This window comes from Pollicipes pollicipes, unplaced genomic scaffold (genome assembly GCF_011947565.3).
Source record: "Pollicipes pollicipes isolate AB1234 unplaced genomic scaffold, Ppol_2.1 Scaffold_7261;HRSCAF=8764_pilon_pilon_pilon, whole genome shotgun sequence".
Classification (NCBI taxonomy): Eukaryota; Metazoa; Arthropoda; class Thecostraca; order Pollicipedomorpha; family Pollicipedidae; genus Pollicipes; species Pollicipes pollicipes.
The window spans coordinates 42,522,368-42,535,036 of NW_023597054.1; the positions used below are offsets into that span (position 1 = coordinate 42,522,368).

The 12,669-nt window shown below is 49.0% G+C and overlaps 2 protein-coding genes across 2 annotated transcripts; both read left to right on the plus strand.

The window, feature by feature from the left end:
- The first annotated feature begins 1,774 nt into the window (after nt 1-1,774).
- LOC119112878 (cuticle protein 1) lies at nt 1,775-3,041 on the plus strand. The gene is made up of 2 exons (XM_037237169.1): nt 1,775-1,846; nt 2,364-3,041. Exons 1-2 carry the CDS (start codon nt 1,835-1,837, stop codon nt 2,661-2,663), a joined length of 312 nt encoding a protein of 103 aa, XP_037093064.1. The 5' UTR covers nt 1,775-1,834; the 3' UTR covers nt 2,664-3,041.
- Nucleotides 3,042-8,561: 5,520 nt separating this feature from the next.
- On the plus strand, nt 8,562-9,816 carry LOC119112864 (cuticle protein 1). Its single transcript, XM_037237152.1, has 2 exons — nt 8,562-8,625; nt 9,151-9,816. The coding sequence occupies exons 1-2, from the start codon at nt 8,614-8,616 to the stop codon at nt 9,448-9,450; spliced, it is 312 nt and encodes a 103-aa protein (XP_037093047.1). The 5' UTR covers nt 8,562-8,613; the 3' UTR covers nt 9,451-9,816.
- The last annotated feature ends 2,853 nt before the right edge of the window (nt 9,817-12,669 follow it).

Genomic DNA, 12,669 nt, shown 5'->3' on the forward strand with positions numbered 1-12,669 from the left:
CCCCTGTTCCTATGCCCATGACTGCCATGGTGATGAGCAGGGAGTCAAATGAGATTTTTCCCGTAGAAGTGACTGCTTCAAACCAAAATTCTAAGCTATTTAGAAGCTTTCCGACAAAACTGGCATTTCTGACCAAATCGTACGCTTCTGATCTGACAATGAGTGAACGGTATAAAAAAGTTGTGATATTGCCCTTAATTCGCAAATTTGTAGAAAATAAAGGTGGCGCATGGCCATGTTTCAATTTTATCACATTGGAGTAGAAAGGTTTGCTATCATGAATAGTTGTACTTCGTGCAACGTTTCATGGCAGGCAGAGACGTCACTAGAATGCAGTTGACTGCACATCACGCGTCACAACTGAGGCCGGCGTCACGGCACGACGTCACGACTCAGGCCGGTGTCACGGTATGACGTCACGACTCAGGCCGGCGTCACGGCACGACGTCACGGCTCAGCCCGGTGTCACGGTATGACTTCACGATTCAGGCCGGCGTCACGGCACGACGTCACGGCTCAGCCCGGTGTCACGGTATGACGTCACGGCTCAGGTCGGCGTCACGGCACGACTTCACGTCTCAGGTCGGTGTCACGGTATGACGTCACGGCTCAGGTCGGCGTCACGGCACGACTTCACGTCTCAGGTCGGTGTCACGGCACGACGTCACGACTCAGGCCGGCGTCACGGCACGACGTCACGACTCAGCTCGGTGTCACGGCACGACGTCACGGCTCAGCCCGGTGTCACGGCACGACGTCACGAGTGAGGTCGGCGTCATGGCACCATGCCTCCCGGCAATGGTCATAAGTTTCTTGCGACGCAGGAATTTCGGTTTTTAGGTCAATTACGAGCCATCAGCAGCCGGGACTAATTGGTATACATTCGTACCAAACCTCAAAACACCGACAGATATATCCGCACGCCCGATATCCGTCCGTCTTTTTAGGCCAACCAGCATCCGTACTGTTATTTTTATAAACTTCCTACTTGATAATTCTCGAGAACTTACCTTAAGCAGCAACTGGCTGTCGTGCCGTGTTACTCGCAGCTGCCGTTATTACCTCATTATGACGGGGTGTTGTCAGAGCAAGAGTGAATCCAGGAACGAAGATAAGGTGATCACTCCTCCCCCACCCCACCCCCCTGCGTCCCTTCCTGCATTCCCCAACACTGGCAAACGTTGATCGAAAAAATAAATAATTTCTGGACTTCAGAGAAATCATAAGAAACCTTTACTGTGGGAGCGTTTGTTTACATTACTTTTCAGCCAGGTACGCAGCCAGGACATTCGTAGGGAGGAGGATGGTGCGGACCTCAGTGAGCACTCATCGTAAAAGAGCCAAAGTCGTTGATGGTGCTGGAGTAAAAAAATGCGGGCTCAAGGTGGAAAAGCCACTCTCCCCGCCCTCTGGCTGGCGCGCCAATTGACGCCAAGTAACTGAAGTGGCAAGTAACAAGAAGTAGCACAAGTAACGATGATGATCTTTTTGCCTCACATTGATTGCGAACCACTATCTTGTACCGACCGATGGACAACGGTTAGTTTGCTTAGACACTTTTGTGCAATGTATGTAGCATTAAAATGCCTCCAATTAATATACAAGGCTTAGGTTGTCGCTGCCTGCTCTGCGACTTGCCTAAAGTTACCAGGACTAATTGGTTGTCTACGTGGCGAGTTTCGATGTCTCGCCGCCTGGCCTCTGGCGCCTACACAGCTGACGGTGCTACGCGCTGAATTCCAATGACACATGACATTGACTGGCGGGCCGCTATATAAGACGCCACGTGCGAAGAGGCGGGCATCCTTCCATTGGGCTCCACTCAGCTGACACCATGCAGTCTCTGGTAAGTCAGCTGGAACTAACAACGGGAAACAACGATAGACTAAGGATGCGTTTTATCGCTTCTTGGCAAATGCCTGTGTATAGTTGGGGGGCTCTGAAAAGATCGGGTAATGTGACTTTCCAGACGTTTTGTAGCCCATATTTCTGTTCTTGAAATGGTCAGGTCTACCTCTAGTTGATCATATATAACCGTAATAAACTCGAAAACTAGCCCTAGGTGCGTGCCACTTGAGTAACTTAGTCAGTGCAATATTTGGTGGTTAATAAACACGACTGCGCACATGGACAAGCGAACTTTTACACCTATTTTCAAGACACTACCGCTCTCTCACTTCTTTCCTCCTTTCATGTTTGTATCATCGACTGTGAAGCACAAGGTACCCAGAAGTTTTCTGAAGGTCACCAGGAACAGTAAGGTTGTGTTTTATAGAACCCACACCTCCTTCCCTTCAACCAAATGCATGACTTTCCACTCCTGCTGCCTGGTGACCGCGCTCACCGTCACCTCCGGCCCGCAGGTCGCCTTCGCCGTGCTGATCGCCGCGTGCGCGGCCCAGGTGCAGTACCCGGCCGGCGTGTCGCCCGCCGCCTGCCCCAACTACCCGTACTGCGGCAACGACGCCAACACGTTGGCCGCCCTCAACCTGGCCCGCCTGGCGCCGTCTGGCGCGCCGCTGGCCCGCGAGTATCCGGCCGGTCTGGCGCCGGCCGCCTGCCCCAACTTCCCCTACTGCAACAACGCCGTGCTGCCCCAGTACACGGGCCAATACCCGGCCGGCGTCAGTGCTGCCGCCTGCCCCGGCTACCCGTACTGCTAGTGCCGCAGATGCCCGCTGCGCACCGCTGCAGTAGTGGTAGGCTGGAGCGGCCTCCGGCCCGTTGGAGGTGAATGGAGGAGCTGTGAACACTTGCCAGTTGGTGGGACTGGAGCTGTGTACACTGGCCAGTCGCTGAGTGCTGACTGGAGCTGTGTGCACTGGCCAATCCGCCTGAGCCCTTTGGAAGAAGGCGAGGCGATCGAGTCTCGTCACCGCGTGTCATCCACCGCCGGGCAGCCGAGCGCCGCCATCTTGCTTGTCATGATGTTTTGACCGATGTTTGGCAGCGATGAGCTGTGCCGAGTGATGCTCGGACGCCTCGGATCCGATGGATGGTGTTTATTTTTCTACAGACGTACAATACAGTTGTGAAAGTGGTTCTGGGCTGTGGGTCGTGCTAGGTGTTTCCGATCACAACGGCAGGGGAGCAGGGGGAGTGTTTCGAAGTCACCTTAGCACGCATGATGTAATAATAACGGCATTTAAATGCTGTCATCCCATTAGCCATGCGGTGATCAAGGCTAAAAGAGATGGTGGTCGGGTCGTTCATATCTGGCGTTCGTGAGCATGATTTCCATATAAAACGCCCGTCAGTTGCATCCCAATCAATTTTGTACAGGATACGATGATGCAATCAAACAATGACGCATCGAGGATCATATTTATTTAACGGAGAAATTGTGTTGTCTAGAGCAGCCCTTTCCACTTAAAAGTATACCAACACTTACAAAGTGAGCTCGTGTCATCATATCTGATGCTTCCTTCAGTATCTTTACAGGTGAAACTTTGTTTTAAAAGAAAATCTCCCATCTTTGAGGCATTTTTAAAAACCTTCGTGAAACCTCAGGACCGGTTACGTGTGACAATAGCAATGTGTGGTGCCACAGCAGCACCGTCAAGTCATGAGAGCGATATCAATTTTAATCATTTTCGCATCCAAATATTGCTGTCAGCGCTCTGTAGCAGCAAGTATTTCTCCCTTACAGTCGCGATCACCGTCGTCATGACAACCGCTGTGCGCATCTCTGCTTTAGTGAGTAAAAGAGCTTTGCGATTGGCCCAGCGTGCGACAAGGGCCTGCTACTGAGCAGCGCGCTGCTTGAAGTTTGAACCAGTGCGTCACCATGAACCATGTGATGCTTCCATTCACAAAGCCATGTGCGCCTCGAAAAGAGCTTCTATGGTAAACGCACGAGGGGAGAAGTCAAAACCGTAGCATAACGTTTCGTTTAATTCGTGGCACGATGGCTTCATGTTCGCGTATCCCTTTCTGAAAACTGAGCGTTCCAAGCTTTCGTAGCTTTTATTACATCAACATTTTGACATATTAATGTTTTGCAGACATCACAGAACACACACGTTGGAAAAGCAGGCAAAATGAAATTGTTACTGCAATCATAGGCGTAGGAACGTTTCAAAAAGTGGGGGGGGGGGGCAAGCTCAGGGTATACTTCAGGAACTTTTTCGGGACAAGGAGCCCGATGACCGGGAGGGAGGGGTAGGGATGGAGAATGTCATCGCTCTTTATTGAAATGTCATGGCCGCTATGCACCTAGAGCTGTTTATCACTGGTGCACAATCTTGCCTATTCGACGCATCTGTCATTTGGCAAATAATGCTATCCAGCTTCCCTAGATTATTCGCCCATTTTAACATTGTGTTTACTGGGCAGACGAAATTCCACGAGCGGGTAGGTGTTTTGGGTCATTAAGGAGCATTTGTCTCCACAGTGTAAATGCCAAAACATGACCTGGATATAGGCTGGTGAGAATTTTGAAAGTGGATCGATGGCTCACAGCGCGCCATATTTTTCATGCGCCTTAATTTTGCCGGCTGCTTTTCAAGAAATAAGACTTGTAGCATTTTAGGCGGAAACAAATTCCGGAGCTTGAAACCGCTAGAAACAATGTAACAAAGTTCATAAAAATGGAGATTTCTTAAAGAATCGACCAACATAATAAGGCTCATCTGTGATATGTTCCTTATCTGAGCCCTGCTGCTGTTCGCCATCGGTGGTAACTGCCCTGGCCTGAATGTCTCCCGCATGACTGACTACGAGCTGATGGTGTGGCTACTTTGTTGCACACTTTTGGATCAGCGTTGCTTTTACATGGTGTATGAAACATGTGTTGGACATCTGCAACAGCATTTTTCCCGAATTATCTTCCCTTACACCACACCATCGCAGAAAATAGCCTCCGGGAAGCTGTCTGCCTTAGGTATGGATTGGCCCAACGGACATTTCATTGCTCATCATGCAACGTGCGCGACTTGACCTGCTTTTGTGTGTAGGCAGGAGCGTAGCCGGAGCCTTGCCAAGATGGAACACAGGGTTGACAAAAGCCCATCTTATGGTGCCCCCCCCCCCCTCGAAAAAAATCCTCGGATATGGCTTGCTTGTTAACAAGTAACCCGGTTTTTTTCGTTTTATTGTTAATTTTACCTTGTAACTAGAACAGAAACTAGGAGCTACCTTGAGCTCAATTTTGTTTGCATTTCGAGGTCAACAAGCTGCAGAAATCAGGCGTTGAACGACGGCATGGAGGAAATTACCGACGCTCTTAAGTTACAGTAGTTAGCTGACTCTTTCTAAACCCATAGAATCCAGAAGCTTTGTCAATTTTTTATCTTGGTTCTACAGATATTGAGGACATCTCGAAGGTAGGCTGTAGATCGATATGTTTGATCCAAATTTGGAGGCGAAAATTTGATTGCAAATCGAGTGATCAACAATTTGTATTAACATGGCAAGGCCATGTTTGTCTGAAAATGTTCACCATTCAGGCAGAACCGATTAGTGATGCACTTCATCTATCTAACATGTTTTTTAACGTGCTTGCTCGCAAATCTTAGCAACAAAAACCTCGACACCAGGCGTTGCAGTCTCCATAATCTGCGGAGAGCAAGCTCAGTGGTTCATTTCGCCGTGGCCCATCGGTGGACGAAGATTACCTTTAAACACTTGTGTCAAATAGTTACACAAGTTATGTGGCCTAATTTTGAACATGCGCACTCTAAAATTTTAGAAACACAAGCCTCGCCCCAGGTGTTGCAGTCTCCGTAGGCCGCGCAGAGTTGGTCTAGAAACTAATATTAAGTTGAGACTACCGGGCGGACGAAAATGACGACGCTTCTGAGAAAGTATCCTTGAACGCTTCATGACATCATATCTTGTATTTAGAAGGCAGTCTGAGGACATATTTCACGCGTGCAATTTTTAGATTAATGAAAAGAACGGATTGGCCCTTAAAGCACCGCAAAGTGGGGCTGGAATCGGGGGGTTGAACTGGAAAAGTGGATGTAAAATCTCTATTTTTCGTGTTCCAGCAGCTATTGATCTGTCCAGAAGACAGATTAACATGGCGCCCGCCGTCTGGTGGCACTTGCAGAGGCCGAAACTTATCGGTTTTACGGAAGTTGCAACCCAGACTATCCCTGTCCTTGCTCTCGAGGTTGCGGGCGGGCATGTTCGTATTTTGTTTCAATAATACATTCTGAAAGAAATAAACGTTCTCAGGCGAATATGGCATGACGTTGTTCGTTTTTTTTTTTTTGTTGTTCATTTCGACCTGTGCTTTTCAACAATAATGAGAGCTTTACTCTACTCAGCAATAATGAGGCCCCTTATTCCCTTCCGGGCAAGGGGCCTCTTGAGTGGGACACCAGGGGTACATTACCGTTTCCGGTCAGGAGCTGAAGGGCTATTCTGTCCCATCGCAAAGTGTCTTCCGGCTATCATTCTGGTGGCACGGGGTGGGATCTCCTGGTCGTTCCGGATGTCATTAGAAGGATATATCATATCATATTGTACCCATCCCTGACATGGGAGGCCTTCTGATCCACACGCTTCTGATCCGGGGGCAAACCGCTGATCCGGGGCTAACCGATCCACGGTTAGCCCCGGATCAGCACAGGGACCCTCAATGACGCAACAACATCCCTGATCACCGCAGGCAGTCCGATAGTTTTCACATAGACTCCAGTTCCATGGTTTTTCCGTGTTCTTTATAGATATCGAGTTCTCCTTGACTATAGATTGCAGATGAAATGTGGTTCACAATCTGTATTAACGTGGCTAGCCCATGTTCGTCCTATAATGCTCAAGATCCTGTCAGAGTTGGTTACTGATAAGAAACTGCGTAATTTGGTGTTGAACACGCGTGCTCGCAAGTCATAGCAATAACAGCCTCGACGCCCTGCGTTGCAGCATCCAGGCCGTGCGGAGTCGGCCTTGCGGATATAACACTAAGTGATGGCCAATAAGCAAACAAAAAAAGTGACGCATCTTAAGGGAGATGGTTGGTGAACTAGGTAAATCGGCATGCATGTTTAATGCCGTGCAAAAGTAAGCCAACTGCAACCTTAATCTGAAAAGTGGTGGGCCAGTTAACATTGCTCCCCCCCCCCACCCCACCTTGAAAAGTGGGGGAGGGCCATGGCCCCCCTGCCCCCCCCCTCCCCCCTGTTCCTATGCCCATGACTGCCATGGTGGTGAGTAGGGAGTCAAATGAGATTTTTCCCGTAGAAGTGACTGCTTCAAACCCAAATTCTAAGCTACTCAGAAGCTTTCCGACAAAACTGGCATTTCTGATCAAATCGCACGCTTCTGATCTGACAATGAGTGAACAGTATAAAAAGCTGTGATATTGCCCTTAATTTGCAAATTTATAGAAAATAAAGGTGGCGCATGGCCATGTTTCAATTTTATCACATTGGAGTAGAAAGGTTTGCTATCATGAATAGTTGTACTTCGTGCAACGTTTCATGGCAGGCAGAGACGTCACTAGAATGCAGTTGACTGCACATTACACGTCACAACTGAGGCCGGTGTCACGGCACGACGTCACGACTCAGACCAGCGTCACGGCACGACGTCACGGCTCAGCCCGGTGTCACGGTATGACGTCACGACTCAGGTCGGCGTCATGGCACCATGCTTCCCGGCAATGGTTATAAGTTTCTTGCGACGCGGGAATTTCGGTTTTTAGGTCAATTGCGAGCCGTCAGCAGCCGAGACTAATTGGTATACATTCGCACCAAACCTCAAAACACCGACGGATATATCCGCACGCCCGATATCCGTCCGTCTTTTTAGGCCAACCAGCATAAGCCACTATCATTTTGATGGACTTCCTACTTGGTAAATTCTTGAAAATTACCTTAAGCAGCAACTGACTTTCGTTTTGTTGCTCGCAGCTGCGGTTTTTGCCCCATTATGGCGGTGTACTGTCAGAGCAAGAGTGAATCCAGGAACGAAGATAAGGTGGTCACTCTTCCCCCCCCCCCCCCCTCCGTCCCTTCCTGCATTCCCCAACACGGCAAACGTCGAGCGAAAAAATAACTCATTTCTGGACTTCAGAAAAGTCCTAAGAAACCTTTACTGTGGGAACGTTTGTTTACATCACTTTTTCAGCCAGGTACGCAGCCAGGACATTCGTAGGGAGGAGGAGGGTGCGAACCTCAGTGAGCACTCATCGCAAAAGAGCCAAAGTCGCCGATGGTGCTGGAGTAAAAAAATGTGGGCAAAAGGGGGAAGCCTCCCGCTCTCCCTGTAGCTGCGCGCCAATTTGACGCCAAGTAATTAAAGGGGCTGATGATGATCTTGTTGCCTTACATTGATTGCGAAACACTTTCTTATACCGATCGATAGATAAAGGATAGTTTGCTTAGTCACTTTTGTGCAATGTATGTAATATTAAAAAGCCCCCAATTTATATATAAAGCTTAGCTCGTTACTGCCCGCTGTGTGGCTTCCCTTAGGCTGCCCTGGACCAGGTAGTTGTCTGTGTGGCGAGTTTCGATGCTCGCCGCCTGGCCTCAGGCGCCTACACAGCTGACGGTGCTGCGCGCTGAATTCCAATGACACATGACATTGACTGGCGGCCGCTATATAAGACGCCACGTGCGAAGAGACGGGCATCCTTCCATTGGGCTCCACTCAGCTGACACCATGCAGTCTCTGGTAAGTCAGCTGGAACGAACAACGGGAAACAACGCTAGGCTAAGGATGCGCTTTATCGCTTATTGGCAGATGCCGGTATATAGTTGGGGGGGGGGGGGGGCTCTTAAAAGATCGGGTAATGTGACTTTCCAGACGTTTTGAAGCCCTTAGTTATGTTCTTGAAATGGTCAAGCCTAACTCTAGTTGTTCATACATAACCGTAATAAACTCGAGAACTAGTCCTTGGTGCGTGCCACTTGAGCAACTTGTTCAGTGCAATATATGGTGCTTAATGAACACGACTGCGCACATGGACAAGCGAACTTTCACACCTGTTTTCAAGACACCACCGCTCTCTCACTTTTTTCCTCCTTCCATGCTTGTATCATCGACTGTGAAGCACAAGGTACCCAGAAGTCTGCTGAAGGTCGTCGGGAACAGTAAGGTTGTGTTTTATAGAAACCACACCTCCTCCCTTCAACCAAATGCATGACTTTCCACTCCTGCTGCCTGGTGACCGCGCTCACCGTCACCTCCGGCCCGCAGGTCGCCTTCGCCGTGCTGATCGCCGCTTGCGCGGCCCAGGTGCAGTACCCGGCCGGCGTGTCGCCCGCCGCCTGCCCCAACTACCCGTACTGTGGCGACGACGCCAACACGCTGGCCGCCCTCAACCTGGCCCGCCTGGCGCCATCTGGCGCGCCGCTGGCCCGCGAGTACCCGGCCGGTCTGGCGCCGGCCGCCTGCCCCAACTTCCCCTACTGCAACAACGCCGTGCTGCCCCAGTACACGGGCCAGTATCCGGCCGGCGTCAGTGCTGCCGCCTGCCCCGGCTACCCGTACTGCTAGTGCCGAACACGCCCGCTGCGCACCGCTGCAGTAGTGGTAGGCTGGAGCGGCCGCCGGCCCGTTGGAGGTGAATGGAGGAGCTGTGAACACTTGCCAGTTGGTGGGACTGGAGCTGTGTACACTGGCCAGTCGCTGAGTGCTGACTGGAGCTGAGTGCACTGGCCAGTCCGCCAGAGCCCTTTGGAGGAAGGCGAGGCGATCGAGTCTCGTCACCGAGTTTCGTCCACCGCCGGGCAGCCGAACGCCGCCATCTTGCTTGTCACGGTGTTGACAGTGATGACCTGTGCTGAATGATGCTCGGACGCCTCGGATATGATGAATGGTGTTTATTTTTCTACAGACGTACAATACAGTTGCGGAAATGGTCCGGGGCTATGGGTCGGTGCGATGTACTTCCAACCGGGTGAAAGCGGCGGAGGAAAGTGGAGAGCATTTATGTTACCTTGACATGCATGGCGTTATATTGGCATTATTCAAAACCTATTATCCCATAAGCCATGCGGTGATCAAGAGACCAAGAGAAATTTGCTGGTCGGGTCATTCATATGTGGCGTTCGTGAGGAAGGTTGGCAGGAGTGGGGGGGGGGGAGGGAGCACAGGGTTGACAAGCGGCCGTCCGATGGGGATAGCCCCCCCCCTCCCAAGGAAAAATTCCCGTATATGCCGTAGTTGTTCCCGAAGGCATGCATATATATAAATGTATGCATGTATATATATATATATATATATATATATATATATATATATATATATATAATAGATGCATATAATATATATTATATATGTTATATATGCATATATATGCATATTAGGGCATATATATTATACACAGTTATATACATAATTCCTCTTCCATAACTGGAATAGAAGCTAGACGCTCCTACGAGATGAATTCTGTTTGATATTTATGGTCTATAAGTTTAAAAACCATGCGTTTACGAGTGCATGAAATAAATCGCCGGTATTTTTCATTATACAATGATCCAAATGAGTCTTCGTAAACCACTATAACTCAGACACTTGGTCAAAATTTTGGTCTCGGTTGTGCAGAGATATCAAGGACTCCGCGAAGGTGGATTGAAGGTCAAACAGGCCATCAGTTTGTATCAACGAGGCCAAGGCCATGTTTGCTTCGAAATGTTCAGCACTCAAAATCGATTAGTGTTTCGAATTATATAACATGGTTTTGAGCATGCGCACTCGTATTTCTTAACACGAGCCCGGGTGGTCGGCTGGAAACCTTTCGCTCGTGTGGGGGTCAATTTGACCCCCAGCTGAGATCTCGAGAACTAAGGAAGCTAGAAAAACCAAACTCGCAGGGTGTGTTGACCTGTACGTGAACTCACTTGGGTCAAATTTCCAGGTGCTTAGGACATGACCTGTGGGTCAAATAAGGTTAAACAAGGTCAAATTCCAGGAGGTCTCCGAAGTGCCCCCAGAACCTAGATCACAGTTTCTAACCAACATGTCACATGCTTATTTAAGGTCAGCAATCTTGTTTGACATTTTGAAGGTCGTGATGGCCTCAATCATGCAAGACTGCCTGTGATCAAAATCAAGACTGTGACAAGACAAGACCGAGACTGTGACCAAAGTCATACAAGTTTTGCGTTTGAATGGGCAATAAAGATTACGGTAAGCGGTATGTTCTTAAAAACAAAATGTTTACCTGGGTCATTTCGGGATAATGTTCTCTTCTGACCTGTACGAAGTCTATGAAAGGTGTAGAATGTAGTTGCTGATATCAATAAATTCGAAATGAGGACTAGAAACTATCACATGCAACAAGCCTTAAAGTAATAAATAGTTTTGTTCTGACCTTGGCCTGTCCTTCATACCTGACTTAAGGTCAATGTAATTTGCTCATACAATTTTGGCATTTCCTCAAAAAGCATCCTAGAGATGTATGGCTTCGTTTAACACTCCGTTGTTGCATCAGATTGAACGATTCCCTAGAAATTGACTTTGCTGATACTATGGCCTGATTTGGATCTGCCATAACCAACCAACCATAAAACCACAGATCAACGACCTTGCAAGATACATCTAAATGTTTGATACACAGCGATCTGCTATTCATTTTTGTACAGCTTTGCAAAATTTTGCGCGGATTCGCCGCGTCGTTCGGAAACCATTCTGGAAAAACCTTCGGGGGTCAATTTGATCCCCACTCAAGTCAAATGAGCGCGTGTTAACAAAAAACCCAACGCCAGGTGTTGCGGGCTCCGTAGGTCGCGCAGCGTCGGCCCGCGGTTAAGGCTAGGTCGTGGCCAACAGGTAGATGAAAATGATAGCGCATTTACAAGAAGAAGATTCGAACACCTTAGGACATAAAATAGCACATGAAGAGACATTTTGTGCGTATATTTAAACAGTACAGTTTTAGATTGGTGCTTATAACGGAATGACCTTAACAACACCGCGAAATGGTGCTGGAATTTGGTGGTGGAGCTGGAAAAAGGAAAGATAGAACCTCCATTTTTCGTTCGTTTCGTAGAACCTCCGTAAAAGACTTGCCCAGGCTAACCTTTGGTATGTACGAATCAAGTCTGAAGGCATTCAAGGCCATTATTTTACGATGGCTATTGTTACGTGCACTGCACGCACCCCTGGCGTTTCCTACCTGCAGTGAGCAACGCTGTTCCGCTTGGCGGAAGCTGCAAACCGAAGCCATCGTTGTCCCTACTTGCAGAGATTGCGGTCGTGTCCTTCGGACTTTACGACGCACTCAGCTGCTGGCGCTATATGGCGTCGCCTGCCTCTCACCCTGACAGCAAGGGCGGGCAACGCGCGGAATCGAGTCCCGTACCTCTGGTTTCCCGGACGCGCAGTGGTTAACGCAGGCTACACTATCGGCACCCAGCGCCGCAAGTTCAAACCCTTTGATGCTATATGTTTCATCAGTTAATTCTGCTAAAAAAATGGAAGTTTTCAATCAAACATGGGATGGCCTTTTGCGTTTGTCTTTTTATAGCTCATTTCGACCCTCTCCATTCAACACTAATCATACTACTCGTTTCCTTCCTGGAAACGGGTCCCTTTCAGCTGTACATTACAGGACACATTATTGTTGTCGGTCAAGGGCTGAAGGGCCATTCTGTCTCACCGCCGTGTGTTTTCCGGCCGTCATTCTGGCAATGCGAGGTGGGATCCCTTATTGAACCGGAGGCCCCTAGAGGGATAGATACATCGTATCACATTGGTCCGCTCCCTGACGCG